Raw genomic sequence first — 21,786 nt, 5'->3', positions numbered from 1 at the left:
CAAAGATTGTCAGATTAAAAGATTGGTCTGTAGCCACTGAACCCAGTTTATCTTTGTAAAACTCGACTGCTAGTTAATTTCCAATATTATCATCTAGTTAAGAGTTGAAGTTGGAGACTTACGAGAACTTGTACTGTGACAGAAAGCTAGATTCTGCAAGCTAAATTCTGCAAGTACTATGTGTGGAATCCCACCTCTATTCCTAAATAGAGATAACTGTCAATAATTGTACATGACAGAAGCAGCTGGTTCACCGGGCGGCGCTCAGCCTGTCATTCCGCCGAATCTCTATGTTTATGTAACATTATAGCCTGGGATCCCCACTCCCCAGGTAAGCAGCTGGCAATTGGTATACTAACAATTTACCATGTGGAAGTGGCGTTAATATCAAATAATCTCTCATAGAGAATTTGCAAATCCATACAATGTCAGTTGTCACTGCTGACTAACTAAAGTTATAACTTAGCTTAAAGTTAAATTAAACACAACCTAAAGTTATTGAATATGGAAGGCGAAGTCCTTGGAATTGTTACCGTGGTCACATGTGAAGAAGTTAAGTAAGAGCCAGCGGGTCTGCCCTTTTTAAAATACAAGGCTCAGAAATTAGGGTATTTTACATAAACTTCTGATGAATTTCGATCTTTGTTCCTCAAAATAGGAGGAATTTACAAGGAATTTATAAGGAATTTATAAGGAATTTATAAGGAATTTATAAGGAATTTATAAGGAATTTATTAGGAATTTACAAGGTAATTACGAACTTTAAATACAACAATGCGTGACTATTGACTGGAAATCCTCTAGGGACGAAGTATAGAAATTAGTAAATACTTTAATAATAAAAGTGAACTTCCCAGAATATTATTATACAAATATTCCAGCTCTATAAGATTATTTGTATAATGATATAGTAGAAAGTAGGATATATAATTTGCTGCTTGGTTGTAAGAGAACACATTACAACATTAGAACACAGCTCTGCAGCTGAGATATTCGCATAATAGAGAGTTGACTACTTATCCTAAGCGATGTACGTGATTTTCCGAGACGACAGCAACTGCGCGGACAAATTACAGTGCACAATTTACAGCTATTATTATGGTTTAGACAGACTTGTTGATAATCATAACTATAATTACTATCTGCCAGCCCAGACTTACGTAATATTATAACTTAGTGGGGATTATATGGATGATGTTTATGAATTTTCATCCCATTAATTGCATTGTGTTTCTGGATCGTGGAGTCTAAGTTACAATGAGTTATAGTAATTAGATACTTATTTCATCAAGACGAGACAACAAGCTGAGTAAAGAGATCTGAATTCTGCAGGTTACAATTAAAGTGCAATGGTTGCTTGGCAGGGTGTCCGTGTAGGAAGTGGGGGCCGGGGGGGGGGGGGGGGGGGGGGGGAGAGAGGGGGGGCACCCGGGCCATGGCACGGGTAACCTTTTGGATGTTAGAGCCAAGGTTAATTTTGAAAAGAACCCGTGTCAACATTCAGATGGAGGCGGAAGAATAACGTGAGCTTATGAGCTATCACTTTTAAGCCACTTACACCGCATACCATCCCCATAGTGACCATACCACTCCTCTCCCGGTCTCCGGGTCACTTCTTCAAAGTGTATAATAGTAATACTCACCTTAGGCTAACAATCTGCCCTGTAGTTCACACTTAAATCTGTAGTTCACACTTAAAATTAAACCTGTAGTTCACACTTAAACCTGTAGTTCACACTTAAATATGTTCGATTTCGCATGGATCTCCGAGTAAAAGTAGTGAGAATAATATTCATCGAATCAAAGAATTAAGTGCCAATCCTGAACTGTTTAGGCCACCTTTTTCCTAGCTGCTTGCTATTGTAATGTCATTATTAGTATTAGTATTGTCGAACTATTTTTCAACGAAAAGGACATTCCCCCAGGAGTAAGTTATTTGTTAGTGAGTGGGTTGAGATCTGTAACCATAGTAACAGGATGGCTCGTGTAACCATGGTAACACGGAGCACCGTCCAGTAAGCTACCCAGCTGTATCCTGAGCTCGGCTAGCCAAAATTGGCCCTTTTTGAATCTTTCATACAAGTACACACTACATGACCGTTGCTTGGCGCTTAGTGAGCAAAGTGAAGGGACGTAACAAAGGTATGTAACCATGGTAACGTAACAAAGGCACCGCTGGCTCTGCGATGCGGGGACAGTCAAACGGAAATTTAGGAAAGGTGCCGCGTTAATATAGCTAGGTGAGTGACATTCTGAACGCCGCAATGCGAGCAGGCACGCACGACGAAACAGAAGCATATTAAAAGTAGAACTATATAGTGAAGCTATAAAGTGGGACGATGCGTCGTAACACTTAACAGCGTATTTAATAATCACTGATCAGTGTAATAACTGCACAGATGCACAGATACTCCTGCAATAGTCATTACTCTGAGAGCTGTCATAAGTACAGTATAGTAGTAGTACAACATACAGTGTGCGTAGTATTTGGCAGCATGATACCAAACAACAAATATCACATACCAAGTTATTTACCACCGACACCAACTCTTTGTGCAAGCTGGTACGAAATGGATTCTTATAATACAGTAATAGAGTATTATAATAGAGTTATTGTTATATCAGCCACGATATAGCAAGCAGCAATCCCACACTGGTGTTGATTGTAACTATATTACTGTGACAGAGATTCAACTGAGACTGGTAAAATGTTTGATAAGTTGTAGCCAATACTGGATTGGGTCGATGTGTTCATACAACAGTGCATGTTTTGCTACTGGAGACGGTTATTTAATTTCGAAAATTAGTCCAACATTTTCTAACTTAGGTCCAATCTTGTTAACATGCGGTTGATTAACGTGGCGATATCTTGAAATTACAATTTATTTGCATGGTTATTTTGGTCGTAGTCAGGCGGATGGCAGAACGTGCTGCTCCGATTAAAAACAAGGACTGATTATATAATATCATGTATTACTGGGAGTGGGATTCTAGCCACAGCCGTATTTCATGCCATGGATAAGTAGCCGAAGAATCCAGTTCCAAGGACTCCAAGGAATCCAAGGTTGCAACTATGCAAGCATATAATTGCTGACCCACCAGATGAATAATATCATGTATATATTTCAAGTAGAGTGGGAACGCAACAGAAAACGTTACGGCTTTAACATGAAAATAGCACTGAACAAGTTCAAAGAGTATCATAGTAGAAGTGTTCTTTACAATAGTTATCTATATTATAAATACCAAATAAGAAGCTACCCTAAAGTAGCATAATTTTCTGTGAAGTTATCTGCCGGAATAATCATAATATAAACGGTTTTGGTGTATGCATATTGCATAAGCGGCTCTTCAGTATCAAAGTGAACTGTTCCCATTTATTACAGGGTGGGCCAAAAGTCAGTACCCATACGTTGGCCTTTATAGCTCAGTCACTGAGTTCCCAATTGAAATAATTCTTCACGGCAGAGGTATAAGACCCAACGTATGGGTACTGACTTTTGGCCCACCCAGTATATTCCAACCAGTTGACGACTTGGTGTGTTTAACCGACTCCTGTCTCCTGGAGTATGTTGATTAGTATCAGTTAATTTTATTGCTTACCCGTGACAGACAAAATAACCAAGTTGGCCGGTTGGTCCAATACTTCAGTAGATTGGGACAGTTTATCGGTCGTAAGGGTATCTATTCTGTAGGACTAGGAGTTAAGCCTAAACGACTTGTTTCGAAATTTAAAAGACCACACATGATGGCAAACTAATATTCCTTCCAACTGAGTCTCGTCATATTCTCATATTAATTTGTTCAACAGTCGAGGTGTTTAAAAAAGTTAACATTCAACTTATTAATATTATATACGGCAAATTAATAATAACTCAATCATCCGACTTGCTTGAACATCGACTGTCGTTAAAACTTCAAAAGTGATTAAAAACACACACATTGTTTGTAGACATTAGTTCGCCAGATCAATCCCGAAACTTGTAATTGGCAAAGAGAGCACAAGAACAGCAACACAATTCCTTACTGGACATTGTGAACTAAACTACCACATTAATAAGTTCAAGCCGACAACGGTCCCCAAAACTTTTCCACACTGTCTTATGGAAGAGGAGACAATGAACCAGTTTATTGGTCAGTGCCCGAAATGGTCTTATACCAAATGGTCTTATCAAAGAGGAGGATACTTTGACTCCTTCTATCTAAGTGTGACAGACATAGTGGACAAGTTCTCACTACCAAGGATCATCGGCTTCATACAAGCAACAAAACGATTTACTAAATGCGGAGAAAACAAAGTTTAACTTTTTTCTCCACTAATTAATATTTTACCGGGGTAAGCACAGGGCTCCAATGCTCTATCTTTCAGTGGTCACGATCTTTTCATTATAGTGATATATATGACCACAGCCCCCTACAAAGAAGAAGAACCTACATAACACGTACGTCATGTGGTTATTACATCATTTTTTCTGGGAATGCAAATAGGGATTTGTTTAATAAATTAATGAAGAAAGCTAATTCAAAGCAATCCGGTTCTAAGAAAAAAAACCGGTTCTGGTTCCAAAGTTGATGTTAGGTTCGGTTCTGGTCCGGCAAAAAAAGCTGATAAAAGCCGGTATTTCCGATAAACAATTTCAAAAGCAAGATACCGCTTATACAATAAGATCCTTCACCATTCATGATCGAGTTAATTTTAATTTAGAATTAACGAATATCGAATGTTTGTAACTTGCCTAACACCATTCCATGGGAGTGCCCCATCACCCATGCCATCTATCCAATTCTCCTCGAATTAATATCGATTATACCCATTATATTAGGCTGACTGAAGTTATGTAACTGGTACGTGTTTTTCTGAAATATAGCGCGTAGCAACTGCAGTGACGACGTGATGTTTGGTGGTAGTGGTACCGGACCGTAGTTCGCAACTTCAGGTGCAGGTGCTACTTTATAGTGAAATGTTCAACCCATCAAAACCTCAGATTATCAGCACTATCCAAGAAGCCAGACCCGGCCAGTCTGCGGACTACTTCAGTACTTGTGACATGATCACATGATGATTGATGGTAAACAGATCATACGAATGTTATCTTATAAGATGCAATTAATTGTAACGTTGTTCAATGATTATATTGAATGGGATGTATTAAATGTAGTATTATTAATTGATTAATTAATTACCACTTTCATCAACGAAAGTAACTATTCCAATTCCTGACATTCTGCGGTCCCACTAAACCATGAGGATAAACAGTTATCTTGCAATTCCTTCAAACTGTTGATCTAATTAATTTAAATTACAACATTGGATTCATGACATGGATGTGACAAAAGAAGCTGGCGACGATGACCACAAGCCAAGCAACTCAAGCGGTGCAAAGTGCGAAGTAATCCTCATTTAGTTGAAACACAAGGCAAGTCAACACGTCCCGGGTGGACTGAAAGTAGGCGGCAAATACAAACACTTCTCCGCGGAGTGTAGAGTGTGTACACACCTTGGAGGTGATGAAAGATATAATTATTGACGAAACTAGATACGATGTACTAGGTATACTCTTATGGAACACATTTTAAAACTTGTATAGTGTATAGTACAATTTGAGTACAATTTAGTAAAATAAATAATTTTCTGAGCCGACTTTTGGAAATTATATTGAATCAGTATATTATATCCGTACATTCCTGACTCCTGAATTTCTGCAATTTTGGGACACGGAAATTATTTCTTACTTTGTTAGATTGTATATAAATAAAACAGTACGTAACAATCTAAAATAATAAATTAAATTTTAAAAACACACATTTCTTTTAATTTTATTAACATCATCTTCTGTTACAAATTCAATTATCAATTTTAAATTGAAGAAAACATGCTCCTTGTACTGATTGTGTAATATTGTAGGAATCAAGCAATCTAAATCATGTTTCACGGCTGTATTCGGAACCTTGACGAAGATAGACTTAAGTAGCACTGTCAAATAGCACTGTTAAGTAGCACTGCCAAGTAGCACTGCCAAGTAGCAATGCCAAGTAGCACAGTGAACATACATGATGGGTCAGACAGCATAATATGAGTTAAATATAAAATCACCAGGGTTGGACGGAAGCAATGTAGAGCGTTTAGACTAATCATATAATCGAAAAGTTACTTTTCGTATGTGATCTCAGAAATCTAACGAATTTCCTGGGGGTCGGGAGTAAATTACTTCCACATGCTAAAGAGATCAGCAAAGTTCATAACTCTGCTTCAAATTCCAATATAAGTAATGAACATCAGCACAATCTGACCAGGCTTATAGGATAACGTATACATCTTGTTAAAGTGATAGAAGAGGGTTTCCATTCTAAATCGGATACAACTGCGAGCGTAATTGAAATTATTAATAATATCTCACACCAGGAAATTGAAATTAAATATTTACGAGCATCCACCAGCAGTGACAACTTCGGAACTAACAGTAACAACTGTGCACTGTCAGTACATGATTATGATATAAAGGTACGGCCCAGGTTAATTATCTAATCATATCGGGTCCAGTAATTACTACTTTGTCACACAATGTTGACAAGTGACAAGCAATTAATGGACCATGGCAAACCATCTAATCTACAACTGAAATCAAGGACATACCACTTTTTTAACGCTACAAGCTAAATCAGTCACCAATCAAACATCCTCAATTCAAACGTGAGCTAATAAATTCATGAAATCTCTCAAGGCAGGCAAGCAACGGAGAGCTAATACGTCTGACACAAAATAATGTGGCATTCAGCAAGGATTCCGGAAAGGTGGCCCGTGGTGGGAGGAATTAATATGGACTACTTATGAGAAATATAATTGAATGATGGAGTAGTTCGCGGTTTATTAGTCTCATGATTGAAATACTGATAGTTGGATAATATCCGGTTGGGAGAGACAAGTTCCTAACATCCTGTTTATATAATTGACATAAAACAATTAACCTCATGAAAAGAATTAACCGCAATTCAGTGGTTTGGACCAACCGCGATCGATTGAGTCCGGTATGTTCCGTGAAAATATCCGACATATTAACAGTTGGCACTACGCCAGGGCACGAGGGCTTTGACTTTTGTCGTATGGAACTGTGTTCTTGATTCTTTGTTCCAAAAACGGTGTATTATTGCGACGTTCATTAATCTAGATTACCAATACAATATAATACAATAGAAAGAATGGTCAATTATTTTAACAATCAGGGAAAATCAGATTATGTACTGGAATAATGGATACCTGCGGCTACAATCTACATGCAAAAGACATGTAGTAGCACGCCAGGAGACGGAAAAGAAAGATTGATAGCTCAACGATGAAACAGAAAGTCAGAGATGTTGCTTGAAACATATCTTTGAAGCAAAAGGTGTAGTTGTGAGGGATGGGGTGACAAGATAACCACAGTTACCAAACACAGCGGACAGCCTAACCAGTATTAACTACAAACAGTGCTCAAGACAGTAATGAAGATATCGTATGCTCCTCTGACACTTAAATTAATCTCACTAATTAATCCGATATTGCAAGCTCTATTGCTTTGCTTAATTCCAACGAATTATAAGCCTCCATGCTCAAAGAAAGTAATCGAATCTTACAGGTTCAACTGCCTAATCTAGATGTTGAGAATCGTACGAGCAAATTGAAAATCCTCCAAAAAGTCAGGAAACTGCTTCAAATAGTACCAGTCACAACCACACACAATCCGAATTACAATAATTACCCCTTTATTGCTTAGGTAAGCTGCTAAATGTAGTGCTAATCAGCCGAGCTCTGAATGACTTTACCAGGAGATAGATTGAGCAGATAGAGGAGAGAGCGGATTCTCAGAATCTCACGTACTGACTACTCATTACTGGTATCTCTATACTTTATTTGCATATGAGTGGGCTGGTCGTTAGCAGAGGAAATTAGAATATGAGGCATTTATACAGGTTTAACATTTACCTAGACCAATCTGAACAAACGCTTTAAAATACCTCTACACCAGCTATGAGCTAAACTGTTTACCAGTTTATTACCACAACAGTGAGCTGAACTGTTCACCGGTTTACCAGTTTATTACCAGTTTATTACTACAACAGTAATAAACTGGTATTACTGTTTACAGATGCGGCCGGAAGTTTAACTTTAAGTGGAGGAATAAACTGAAGTACAGACTGTTCTGGTTCTTGTTCATTTCCATTCCACTGACTAGTTATATAACTCAGTAATTAAAGTGGTAAATCTTAGTCAGTTTAACTTAATGCTCCTCTGGAGAGTCTATTCTCAAACAGCGTGGTTTAAAACGTTTAGATATACGGAAAAGGTCTTTTTAAGTTGAAAATGGAGAATTTCCAAAGAGTTCCAACTAGTAAATGGACTTTAAACGACTTAGTTCGGGTGTGACGGAAGATTATTACATCATCTGCAGTTCACAAAACCTCCAGGATTTGCAGTTTTGTACCCCACTACTGTGCTGTTACGGGAAGAAAACACGGACCATGAGGACACTGCTAAGATACTTACTCAAATGAAATCAAAACATTATGGGGTACTTACCATCCTCTCATATTGACAGCTGTAGAGAAATCAAAGGAAAATATACATTGCCATGGCGATTCTCCTGCAAAATCTGTACTTAAAAAACGTATAGAAAATTTGCTAAAGCACATTGTATCTAGAATAAGCCTTCAGTTGCATTAGCTCAGAAGCCTCTTATGGGCAAATCGTTCCTTTGTATAAACAAACGTTAGTACTGGAATAGATAAGGGGTGCTACAACAGTAATACAGAAGAAATCAGAGAAAGAGGAAGCAGTCAGAGCCTGGGTACATAGGTACATTAACAGGGCATAATGGGATACTGAGATTGTGTGACCTAGTGTAACAACAACAGTCGGCAGGTGAGCCGGCTTATTTCCCCCTAACGTGTTTTTAAAACGTGACATCGTGCCCTGGCGTCGTGCCAACTGTTAATATGTTGAATATCCGTGGATTTAATTAGTCACTGCTGGGAGCTGATTGGTTATCACAGTCACGTGGTATAAGAAGACACGGCTCCTCAGTAGTAAACACTAAACATAAGAGGCTATATAAAAGGGTGACTGATTATACAATTCTTTTAGTGATTGTATTGACAATGTTACTGTATTAATACTTGTTTACCATAATCCATATTATGACAATAGTAATGTGCTAAACAGGCCGATCAATATTCGAATGGCAGGACATCCTTAACAATCCACATCGGTCAATGTTCAAAATATAAAAATGTATAAAACACTAAATCGGTTAATTGTGTAACTTGATGCAGGATGGTTCTACAATCCAGGTCTTGATATAATATGCGGACGTTTTAATTTTTGAGATAAACGTTGAAGCACATGAACCGAAATTAAAATCTGCTAAATCAGTTGGAACCACCTTATTATCCAAAATAAACAAAAAGTTACTACTCCGGATAGAATCCAGGTCTTGATATGTGCGTAACGTTGCATGGTGATCATCCTAAATTCTATGAGTATGATCACTACTAAATCCTAACTAGATTTACCTGCATACTGAGGTCGCATCTTATGTAGGACACATTTGACGTGATCCTATCCGAGAACGATGTTAATAAAATTATGTTTGAAATCTTCCAAAATCAATTAGTACCGTAGTAATTATGTGTTGCAGTGACCCCTATATTGCTGACAAACTCTTATAACCTTACATTGAACCCCAGACACATAATACCCTAGTGGTCCCCACGAGAAGGGCCTCTTACATTTTACCACATAAATTAAATCTAACTTTTCTTCGAAAACTAAACTCTACATCTGATCCAAAATCCAAAAACCCTATACCGGAATCTAAAACTTTACTTGGACCCTCAGAGTCAAAATTGAATTTAAATGGCAGAAATTCGCCTCAAACCTCACTATAACGGCTTGAGTTGAGATAGATTGACCCGAAACAGTACAAATAGAAATGATCATCTACTTGCGACCATCCACTGTTACAACACTGATTAAAAATACAAACTAATCTGCCCCTACTATCTATGAGTGATAAACTCATTTATAAAATCTGAATTGCTGTCTTGTTGGCACCTTGCCAACAAGACAGTCGGTCTACTACGAGGACAGAGCGGGAAAATAGCTCAAAGCAATAATTGACCGGCAACAAACTGGCAACAATCCAAGTTTAAAATATACGCAATATGCAAAGCAATGCTTCGCCTTAATAAAACACTGATCATGCAGACAGAGTGTCTCTGTATCTCAAATCGTTAATTTGTTTCCGGGACACGTTTGGGCGAGTTGGGGTCTCCAAAGATCGTCCTTTGTTCGGTTAAATCCTACCTTAAAACTTCATTCATCATCATCATCATCATCAAAACATCACAAAAGAGAGACCGTAATTAAAGATATGGAATGTAGCAATCAAGCAGAATGTTTGCGCTACCTGGTAACAAGGTACAGGTAGAGAGAGGGGAGCATAGGATAAATGTGGAGAGAGAGAGAGAGAGAAAGAGAGAGGGTGAACCCGGGAACAGCAACTCGGGATCAAAACTTAAGACACCCCACACTTGCCCGTGGCACAGATTATCAACCGTTTCAGGGTCTCATGATCCACGACAGAGCTTCTCAGGGCCCGATCCTACTGTCCTGCAAATATAGAAACCGTAGTAAGGCTGGGTGTCGTCACGTGTACAGACTGTCCCGTCCACACAGTCTCCGTTACACTCAAGATACGCCTCCCAGAACTTTCCGTTCTTTGGATAACATCTTTCTCCTTCTCCTGGAGAGGAAGGAGGAGTAAGGTAAGGAGGAGTGATAAACCTATACACTTTAAACTTAAGGGTATTCAGATTTTATGCGTGTAACGTGATGAACGATAATTCCATACGTGTTATATTTATAAGATGTAAGAAAGCAGCTTTTACAGCCCAATAAGGCGATTACATTCCATAGATAAATGTTTTCAGACGGCGTTAAGACACCTTCAAGTTCAACCACCGGTCTCCTCCAATTTTATGCACCATGCCTTTGCACAAATATTAGCGTAAACTAAGATAAGGTCGCTAGGACAGGTGTGGCAAATTATTTTGGTGTGATGACACATTATCCTGTCTACTTGTTAAAATTCAATTTTAAATTGTCTTTAAATTGTCTCAAATTGTCTCATATTTTTCTTTGGAAATAAGAATAATGTTTGGTCGAACAATATTGCTTTATTTCTCCTGTCTGGGCAGAATTCGCAGAATTCTCTTTCAAATTTCCGATGAAAAATAGTATTTGGACAAAAATAATGCTGATAAGTGTCAGCAAATTTTTAATTTGTGCAAGTTTTGATAATTTATTATCAATGGTGAAACGAAATTGATTTCGACGAAAAATCGGTGCTGAATATTTAATAATGATTCGCATCAAAGCGCACATCGAATGTTATACTGTTATAGAAAAAAAGATCATTTTATCAAAAATGATCTTCCATTAGTTTAGACCTAATAATTAATATTCTTTGTAAGTTCGACCGCCTATCGATTCTTGCGTCAGATTTTTGTCCAGAGTTTTAATGGATTGTTATTTTAATTAACTGGAATCTGCCTAAAAATAAACGTTATAATATAAAAACGAAGTCTTAGATCAGTTTAAATACAATCTTCGGGGTTTTTTAAGGGCAAATATTCTAGGGCTGGTCTTATAATGCTACACGGTCAGGGCTAATGAAATTTCGGCGACCATCAATCAATAAGCTTGTTTCCTAAATGATTTGAAAAGCCTTACTTTTCTTGGGTTTGCACTTTGTTTCCTTAATGATTTGAAAAGCCTTACTTTTCTTGGGTTTGCACTTTGTTTCCTTAATGATTTGAAAAGCCTTACTTTTCTTGGGTTTGCACTTAATGATTTGAAAAGCCTTACTTTTCTTGGGTTTGCACTTTGTTTCCTTAATGATTTGAAAAGCCTTACTTTTCTTGGGTTTGCACTTTGAGCTTTAATGTTTCCTAAATGATTTGAATGCTCCTTACTTTTCTTGGGTTTGCACTTTGAGCTGGAACAACACCTATCACTGGCACACTGATAACTAGTAGTGTAACTATGGTAACTAGTAGTGTAACTATGGTAACTAGCAGTAAAGCCTTACTTTTCTTGGGTTTGCACTTTGAGCTGGAACAACACCGATCACATCAACCTTAATGATTTGAAAAGCAGTGTGTAACTATGGTAACTAGTAGTGTAACTATGGTAACTAACTTTTCTTGGGTTTGCACTTTGAGCTTAAAGTTTCCTTAATGATTTGAAAAGCAGTGTGTAACTATGGTAACTAGTAGTGTAACTATGGTAACTTACTTTTCTTGGGTTTGCACTTTGAGCTGGAACAACACCTATCAGTGTGTAACTATGGTAACTAGTAGTGTAACTATGGTAACTAGTAGTGTAACTATGGTAACTAGCAGTAAAGCCTTACTTTTCTTGGGTTTGCACTTTGAGCTGGAACAACACCTATCTAACTAGTAGTGTAACTATGGTAACTAGTAGTGTAACTATGGTAACTAGCAGTAAAGCCTTACTTTTCTTGGGTTTGCACTTTGAGCTGGAACAACACCTATCACTGGCACACTGTTCGTCACTATGGTAACTAGTAGTGTAACTATGGTAACTAGTAGTGTAACTATGGTAACTAGCAGTAAAGCCTTACTTTTCTTGGGTTTGCACTTTGAGCTGGAACAACACCTATCACTGGCACACTGTTCGTCTTCAGAGCAGTCGCCCTCCTGTTCAGTAAACTGGGTAAACGTGTTATAAACGATTGCAAAGATGAGATTCCCACACTGGATATCGACATATACCGTATCTCGACACCTCTATATCGACATTCGAGATACGGTGTATGTCGAGATACAGTGTGATTACCCAAAGAGGAGTCGCCCGACTTACCTAGCTTACTAGTCTAATGCCCCTCTTGAAAAGAGCGCCGCGCATTGGGACTAGCGTGCCAGGTAATCGCCCGAAAAACCAAACCATTTTACTTTCTTGTTCAAGCAATTAAGTGAGAAACACTGATTATGACAAAAATGGTTTGAAACTTTTGGACCCTAGCTGCTCGGTGATATAACCAATAGCGACTCTAAAAACATTTATAAAAACTGATCACACTTACAGAAGCAAAGTACAGACTCTAAAAACATTTATAAAAACTAATCACACTTACAGTGTCATTCTCCTGACAAGTGTAGACGGCTTCGGGGAAAAACTGGAAGCCGTTTTTGGCGCAGACCAGTCCGGGTTGACACTGGCAGTAATCGCAGGTAGCCTGTCTGTTACAGTAGTCGCCTATCCGGAGCCGGAAGTTGAGCTTGCGGACACAGATGCCCGCCGAGGAGGAACCTTGGTTCATACAGCAGTAACCACGAGGACACTTCCCACCTGGAGATAACATTGCTTATTTCCGGTTGAAATATTTGTATTGAAGACGTAGAAAAGGTTGTTTGTGCAACGCGTTCTTTCTAGTGTCAGCGTGATTGTAGCTTCACAAGAATTAAGGAAGTTAAGTTTCGTTTAAAAGATTCTTCTAGCAACTTGAATGTTTGACGAATCAACACGATGATTCAACTGAAAGGATTTATAGATCAATTCAGGAGCTTTTTAATATTACCATGGTGGTTAACATAAACAAGGTGCAAGAGAAAGATTGTCACGTGAATCAGAGTCAATGAGTCATTCAACCGCTATTATTTTGTCTCATCGATGATCACCGTAGATCACCGTAGAATGTACCTAGGCCAGGCAAAGATGTAAGGATAGCCAACCTTTAGAGATACGTTTAAAGTAAGATTAGTGAAAGTGAAAGTGAAAGTGAAAGTAAAGAAGCTAAAAAGACTTCTCTTCTAACCGGAAGTGGAGCAGTCAATGTTGGTCCTGTATCTTCTGCACTCGTTGTGAACGCAGATCTTTCCGCCAGAACAGTAGGGCTGGTTATCCGAACAGAAACTGAAATTGAGGTCGTTAAAAGGTTTGCTGAGCAAAAGCGAATATTACTGGACGTATTCTTGGAAATTTGCAACACAGAAATCTTCAGACAACAGAGTTTTATGTTTGGATAATCTTCAATCGCCACAGCTCATTATTTGATTTAACATGGAAATTTAATCAACAAATGAATTTAATTGAATCATTCTTTGAATTTATTTACTGTTTCGATAGAAAATCACGGCTAAAATCTGACAAATGCTTGATCTTGGACAAGTCCGTAAATTTGTACATGGAATGGGTGGACGCGAACAGGACCGCAGCTAGTATCAGTTGTAGAGGGTTTAGCAGCATATCCAAGATAAAGAGGAAAGCTGCACAAAGCAGGGAGCACGACTTATTCCATCTATGTCATGAGTCCTGTGGGGAAGGATCAGATTCAGCTCCTGAGGTATCACTAGGGTGTTACTAAGGTGTTACTAAGGTGTTACTAAGGTGTTACTAAGGTGTTACTAAGGTGTTACTAAGGTGTTACTAAGGTGTTACTAAGGTGTTACTAAGGTAACGCTCTTGCTATACAGATCTCATCTATGAGTATGTCATGAGTCCTGTAGGAGTATTTTAATACTTCCCTACAATACTATATAACAAATAATTTGAGGCTCTAATGATGTAGTTTTATGAAGATACGTTGTGTGTTTCCCTTCGTGTCCAAAAGCATTATACAGATTCAGGGATTGAGAGAGCGCCAAGTTCATATTTTCCGGTTTAGCATTGACGTGGTGGGTGGCCTCTGTGATCTAAATTTTCAATTTCGAAAGGTCGACTATCACAAATCCTGAGATATTAAATTGTGACGCGGTGGTTACTGTTCTACGATCGATCACGATGTGAAGTTCGTCTAATTCTAAACCAATCTATTTTTCATTTTCCCACAGATATATCTGGTTAAATAGCTTGTGCTAATCAGTACAAAGTTGTGACCCCGCATAAACTGCAATCCCTAGGTACCTTTGACAAATTATAGCCATTATAATTCTACATAACAATCGCTGCTACCAGCCATTATTCCACCCAAACTAGATTGGTTTTGACACTTTTAGATGGTTATTTATTGGACCCCCATTTCGAGCGAGGGTCCTCCCGGGAATAGCCAGAAAAACTTCATAATTTTAACAAAACGTAGAACCTATAAGTGAAGTCCATGTTAAGCTGATGCACTAAAAACATCCAAATTACTTTTAATTAGCTACAACTGTAAAATAACAAGTTCTGCTTGAAACACAGCCTGGTGATTGCTTGAAAGAAATAGATAGGTAGCGACCACATTCATAGTTAGAAGTGGGCGGAGTTAAACAATAAAGACAGAAATACTGCCGCGGCTTTCAAGACATCATTTAAAACACAAGGCGACACAAACATGCAGCATGCTCAATCACAGAATTTTTATTTTCCAGGAAAATGAACAGAGTACTAATGCTCGGTGGCAAACACGCACTGTAAAATCTGGAATATGGTGTAAATCCGAATTGTAAACCAACGCTAGTTTATTAAATTTAACCGGCAAAAATTATCCTTATCAATATTACTATTATATCTGAGATGATGATAGACATTTCTACTGATAAAGCGATTCCTATATTAACTCACAGTATTAAACGAAAAATAATGATCGTAATGATGATAAATTCTCTGGAAAAATGTTAAACCTCAAAATCGAATGCTGATCATTATACTTATATTTAAATTTCAAGCGTACTTAACACCGCATACTATAATTAACGTTTCATAACAAAAACAAAGATATGTCCTCAAACAATGCAAGCAGATGAATTGAATCTCACGAACAGAGCTTCATACTTAGTTTAACAGACATTCTGACGATAGAGAGATATATACTGAAGTATATTACATGTATTTTAAGATTTTCGTATCGAAATTTTGACACCGTCCTTTCGGTGTAAGTTTAGGGTTAACATCAGGCGATAAAAACAAACATATGCGACGTGAATTAGGTATTTAGGTATTTAGGTTATCTGCAATCTCTTTGTTCCGCGATTATTCCCCCGAACCTTGTTTTTACGGATTTGAATTGTTTTCCTACTCTACAGCAACCTGGTACTGAAGTCATTAACAAATGGACTAGGAGATTCTAGTTCTTTTCTTGACTTTGTAATTTGATTTAAATATTGAACTTTTAGTTCTTGGTAAATGCAGTGGCCACTTTAATTTTTAACAGTTATCCTTACCAATGAGTTGTTCTACTTCTAGTTTCTCAGTACTCTGTACTCAGTACTCAGTACGCAACGGACATGCAGGTGCAATTTACCAACAGTTTTCAAATAATAATTTTCAATTTTAACCTTGAGAAACGTGACTCACTTGAAAGTTTCAATTTGGAAAATGGTCATTGGTCTCTGCAAATGACCTTCAGCTGTAACGAGTATTCACTGTGTCGGCCTTTGTTTTCTTGAATAAGTACCAAGATGTCAGTGGGATCGGTTTTTAATCCAATTGCTTATTTTGCTTAATTCGAAACGAGCGTGCTCAATTCAAAGGGAAAGTGCTCCAGTTTCCCAGAGAATGCTCAAATGACATGCACGAGCACATTACTAACGGAAATAATAAAATTCAAAATTGCCCGGAAACAATTTATTTCATGATTTGCATGACAGAACCATACCATTACCAATTACTTATCATCGGTGCCAAATAAGAAAAATTAAAATTGGTCAAAAGATCTCTCACTACTTGAACTTGATGTATTATTGACAAGCGACAGGAAGCATGTAAAGTATAAAGGTTACAAAATCGTAAGATTATCGACGGGTACAATGCAAAACACATCTTGGCTTGGTTTATCGAAACCATTTAAATCAAAAATCCCGAAATGATATGAGGGCATCTACGTAGGAGGAAACATTGCGAGATCATGGTACGTGACGCTTCAGGCAAAATATGATATCGAGGCGATTAGTACACACCAAAGCGCAAGCTGTTCTGGCTTGAACAAGCCGCTGATGCACTACTCGAAAATAGAAATGGTTTATAAAAATAAAACAGCCACCATTAAATTCTATACAGCCAACGGGCCTGAAGCACCAATAGTTTGCAACATTAAAAGATGAAACCATGCGACACAGTTCTTATCAAGAACATTTGACATGAGATAAACAAATGCACCGTGTGAAAAAGCCTGTAATTTCGTGATTGAATTATTTAAATTCAGTCGGTATATAAATATACGTTAATTCTAGGCATCCCCACCTACAAAGGTTATCTAGATTATTTTTATTAGACCAGCGAGTTTTTCCTGGTTTTTCGTCATCGCAATGCAGTGCAGGGGCACTACCAGAGCTCGGCAACTAGGAGTTGGTCACGTCCACAAGGCATGCATCACAAAAAACAAGAGAAATATTCAGACGGTAAAATAATATTAAATAGTTGGCAACAGAGGCGACAACAAGAGTGTAACTGTTGAGTGTTGTGTTAACTCTGTGGCACGTTACTCTCTGCAAAGATTTACCTAAAATTTGCTGACTTTTATTGGAAAAACTGAGAAATAGTAAAAAAATAGCAGAGAAAATTCCGACGAGTGTATATAGTTCATCATTATTCATTGTTGTCAACATGCGAAAAAGCAGATTATATCACAAGCATTCAACGCATTACAGGCAGGCCCGCTATTTCAGGCCTATAAGGATTTGTGAGATTTGCCAATGAGCGTGCCAAACGAGGAACACTTTATTTATAACGAGCTCTGGATAATTCTTCAGAAAACGAGCTTGCACAAAAATGCGCTGATTTAGGCTTACCAAAGAGCGTGCCTAAATCTTTTCGGCAGAAAGAAAGAAAAAAATAAAATTCTCACGGGCAGGCCCCCGGCGTACTAGTGGACCTCCCGGACGTTCCTTTGTTTGCAACAACATTTAAACTGTTCCTTAGTCTAAGGTGGGATTTTTCGATGGTTTGGCATAAAACATAAACACGTCGGTGACAATTTTCGATGGTTTGACATAAACATCAAAACACACCGAAGTAAATTTAAGATGAACTCGGAAACCAATGCATAGCCATCGGCCACTCATGTCGCTATATGGGTTCGCGATTCAGTGTTCTAGATAATTCTAAAGGAGTAAAGCTTGGAAAATGCAGCTCTAAAACGGGTTGGTACGTGCTCATAATCCGCTAACACTAACAGCATTAACAATGGTAACGTGCGCTAAATATTGTGGTGAATTGTTATAATAAAGTTTTAAAAACCATATTTAAGAGTGATTAATTTCTCACCGGAAATTCGTATTCGTTTGAATTTCCCAATTTTATGTCTTTTTGCACCTCTTTTTCGTTATCTCTACCCCACATTAACACGTTATCTCAATAATCTCTTAAAATCAATTATTGCATTAATCGGAGTCTGCAACGTTTTGAGTGGGGGTAGGAGTGGCTAAAGATAAGCTTGAATGGACAGTTCATTATGAGAAGTAGCCCTAGTAACCCTAGTAACCTAGTAACCCTAGTAACACTTCACCGTAATTTGTAACATTGTGAATCACTGATTATGCCACGTGTTGCCATGAAAAGACAGCATTTAAAACTACATACCTAACAGAACTTGTCACTGAAAGACGTAATAGCAAATTTAAGGTCCTGCAGACCGTTCTCAATCATCATGCATCTTGCAGAGATGTTTCACGGAAACGTTTTGAAGGTTGACAGCGATACCATGACGACTCCTCAAAATCTTCGAAAATTTAAAAAATAGACGATACTCAAAACAATACTACCCTTGGTTGAGTCTGTGACTGCTGAACCAATAATGAAAAATTATGTTTAACGAAAGTTTGAAACTTCTCTCTCTCTCTCTCTCTCTCTCTCTCTCTCTCTCTCTTCCCTCCGCTACATGCCATCTGCACAACAGATCAGAAAGTACGAAATTTCAAAAATCAAAAAGGGATTACATTTTCTTTGACATAATGTAATAGAGCATGGGATACAATCCGTCGAATTTCAGACCTTGGAAGGTGGTCCGAAGAGAGCTATAATTGGAAGTGGTCCGAAGAGAGCTATAATTGGTGTCTATTATTTTTCAATTTGAGCAAAAAATGCAAGAATATTATGTCACTCAGAGTCAAATATGAAAACTTTTTTAAAAATCAAGCCAAATCGTATTAATACACGGATTATACAAAATGTTTTATTTTGAAAAGTGCGATATATTACTTAAAACCCTATAAAAACCGAGGGCCCTCTCTGTGGTAGCCACTGTAAAGTGTTACCCTGCATATGTTGAAAATGTATAATTCGCCACACCCAACGATCTGGATTTGTATACAGGTACTTTATTCTGATGCTCTCCAATAGCAGGTTTAATGCATTGAGGTCCTATTCAGTGTTTTTGGCCTTGCGAAAAAATATTTTACCATGTGGCTGATTTCATTAACGGTGATATTCATCCATTGCTATTTTTGTAGTGATGGCAAAAAAGTTTGCCCACTTATCATGAGCATGATCGTTAAATTTATAAGTATCTTTTGTTAATTTTGAATAAATGTCAAAACACAGACTCACTCCTGATATACTACTACACAAAGAGTCAGTCCAATTTCAGGTACGTCCTAAAAAGTAATAACCTCCCAAGCTTAACAAGGCAGAATCAGTGGTAACTGTGAGGATGAACATTTCTGTATTAAGATAGCTGTGATAACATGGCGGATGTGTTAACTTTTGAGTCAAATGCGGCGACTTTTGTCGTCAGATGTGGTGGTCAGATGCGATGTGAAAGACTGCGGAGTGAATGACTGAGCAACTGTAGACGTTGGTAAGAGGTGGTCACTGATCCGACCACATGCAGACTAGACGACTACTGCAGCACTACTACAGACTACTCTAGAAGAATACTTTAACACATTACACCGTCACTATATGGTCAGGACCATGACACTGCATATTAAGCACTGATGAGGACCGGTTCAAATACATGTGATAGATACAATATTGTGTTATAGATACAATAGAAACGATCTGATCTATTACAATACTTCTACGAAGTCGTTCACATATTACGTAATCAGCCGAGGGGGAGGGTTTCCAAATTATTACAAACAAAATGCAGCTACAAGGGATTAAAGTGTATTTAAAACACGGTCATGTACCCACTCTCTGGACGTCTGAGGTGTGAGGTTTTCTTGGATACTATCCCCAGTGGCAGTTATGGAACTATACAAGGGTACAACAACAACAACAAAAACATCAAAGAATTGGAGAGTATGCTAAAGGCAATTTTTATACAGATAGCCAGTATAAAAGAAACACATTACTGGAATAATTTGAGGAAAATGTATCTAATGTCCTAAAAACGGAGAAAGATAAACTATTCTGCATAAGTGGAAATTAATGGATTCACCGAATCCAACAATCAGCAGAGCCAAAATCACTGCGGTCATTAAAATTAAATTTTGTTTGCAGTATGGGCTTTTTAGAAGCCCATCAGGAACGGGGCCAAAATTCCAGGCCCTGCGGTCAGTACATATTATACTGAGAATTCATTTGCAGTATTGGGTATTGGGCCCTAAACCTTTGAACAAGTACGTGACAGGATCGGAGCAAGATATGGAGATGTTATATCATCGAGAAGGGGGCGGTTTAATATAATACATGATATGATTTCTATAGAGTTGCTACAAGTCACAGGTCATTGGCACAAACCACATCAATTATTCATCATGAAACCATCACCTGCTACACAGACGGGTCACGCACAGACTCAGGTAGCGGGGCTGGTTACATTATTACCACTAACAACAACAACACTACACTAGAGTGTAAAAAGATCATTCAAGCTTCCCGATTATTGCACCGTTTATCAAACAGAACTCACTGGAGTGAATTGATCTCCGGTGAAACAATTGTCCATTAAAAGGTCTCCTCCTAGTCGTTGAAGTGGCCTGCACCACACAGTTACTACTTTTCCGATGTATGGGTCCTCTCCAATGTATTGTTGTCACCTGTGAGCTGCATCCTCTAGGACACATGATAACCAGCTCTACTTTATAGTTGGCGTCTTAATGTTGCAACTGTACCAAGAATGCCCCAGAGGCTTTTCAATTCAAGTTGTGTCATAACTTTTTCTCTTCAATCCTGACACTAACATTGAGTCCAAAATATGAATTTCTCCTCATATCAGTCTCCGCGGCGAATCAGTCATTAATTAACGTTATTAAACTTTCTGGGCACTCAAATTAAGGAAGACAATCACCTCATATCAGACTAGTACAATAGTCTAGATAAGGGTTTACACAAGTTCCTGATACAACTTGTCATTGTGCCGAAAACGGATTAAGAAGTGTTTGCTCGACCAAGGAAACAGCATTTAGATACACAAGACATGCGGTACTAGGTGGTGGCCCTGGTTAATTCTAACGAAGCTGAACACGGGTGGATCTAAGAGGAAGATGGTAAGAGTAAATCATAATTCTCCGTCAAAAACCGCCACATGGGCAATAATTAAATCCAAAATACCGCGTTTTATTCGTACGTGAAGCGTAGTGTGTTCTACAGCTAATACAATCGCGCACTCCATAAGGTGATGCCAAAAAACTTTAAATAACCTGCATACCATTACCTTGATTGGCTTTCTCTGCTGAATTGGATCCTCGTCCAGCGTCCTCTCCCTCCATCAATATTTTAGGGGGTTTTCCCACTTTTTGCCGCATCTTCATACGATCCTTTAACTAAATTAAGTTAAAGCAATCGTGAAATGTTTAACAACTAAACTGATATGAAAGTGAGCTATGAAACCAATAGTAATTCCTAACACGGAACTTTAAATTAGA

General features: G+C 38.1%; 1 protein-coding gene across 1 annotated transcript; it reads right to left on the bottom strand.

Moving 5' to 3' along the window:
• Nucleotides 1-12,548: 12,548 nt before the first annotated feature.
• On the bottom strand, nt 12,549-21,756 carry LOC134826291 (integrin beta-5-like). Its single transcript, XM_063838620.1, has 6 exons — nt 21,576-21,756; nt 14,244-14,371; nt 13,875-13,972; nt 13,194-13,408; nt 12,681-12,768; nt 12,549-12,556 (listed from the first exon to the last, which is right to left on the bottom strand). The coding sequence occupies exons 2-6, from the start codon at nt 14,303-14,305 to the stop codon at nt 12,549-12,551; spliced, it is 471 nt and encodes a 156-aa protein (XP_063694690.1). The 5' UTR covers nt 14,306-14,371; nt 21,576-21,756.
• Nucleotides 21,757-21,786: the final 30 nt, after the last annotated feature.

Source organism: Bolinopsis microptera, chromosome 2, assembly GCF_026151205.1.
Source record: "Bolinopsis microptera isolate Bmic1 chromosome 2, MBARI_Bmic_1.0, whole genome shotgun sequence".
In the NCBI taxonomy this organism is placed as follows: domain Eukaryota; kingdom Metazoa; phylum Ctenophora; class Tentaculata; order Lobata; family Bolinopsidae; genus Bolinopsis; species Bolinopsis microptera.
This window is presented reverse-complemented; position numbering and strand designations above follow the sequence as displayed.

Excerpts from the sequence above, each read along its gene's own strand:
- LOC134826291 (XM_063838620.1), bottom strand. The coding sequence starts at position 14,305 with ATGCTGCTAAACCCTCTACAACTGATACTAGCTGCGGTCCTGTTCGCG. Across the intron at positions 13,409-13,874 it reads CATTGACTGCTCCACTTCCG|GTGGGAAGTGTCCTCGTGGT; the intron begins GTTAGAAGAGAA and ends TGTTATCTCCAG. Across the intron at positions 12,769-13,193 it reads CTTGTCAGGAGAATGACACT|TTTACTGAACAGGAGGGCGA; the intron begins GTAAGTGTGATT and ends ACGTTTACCCAG.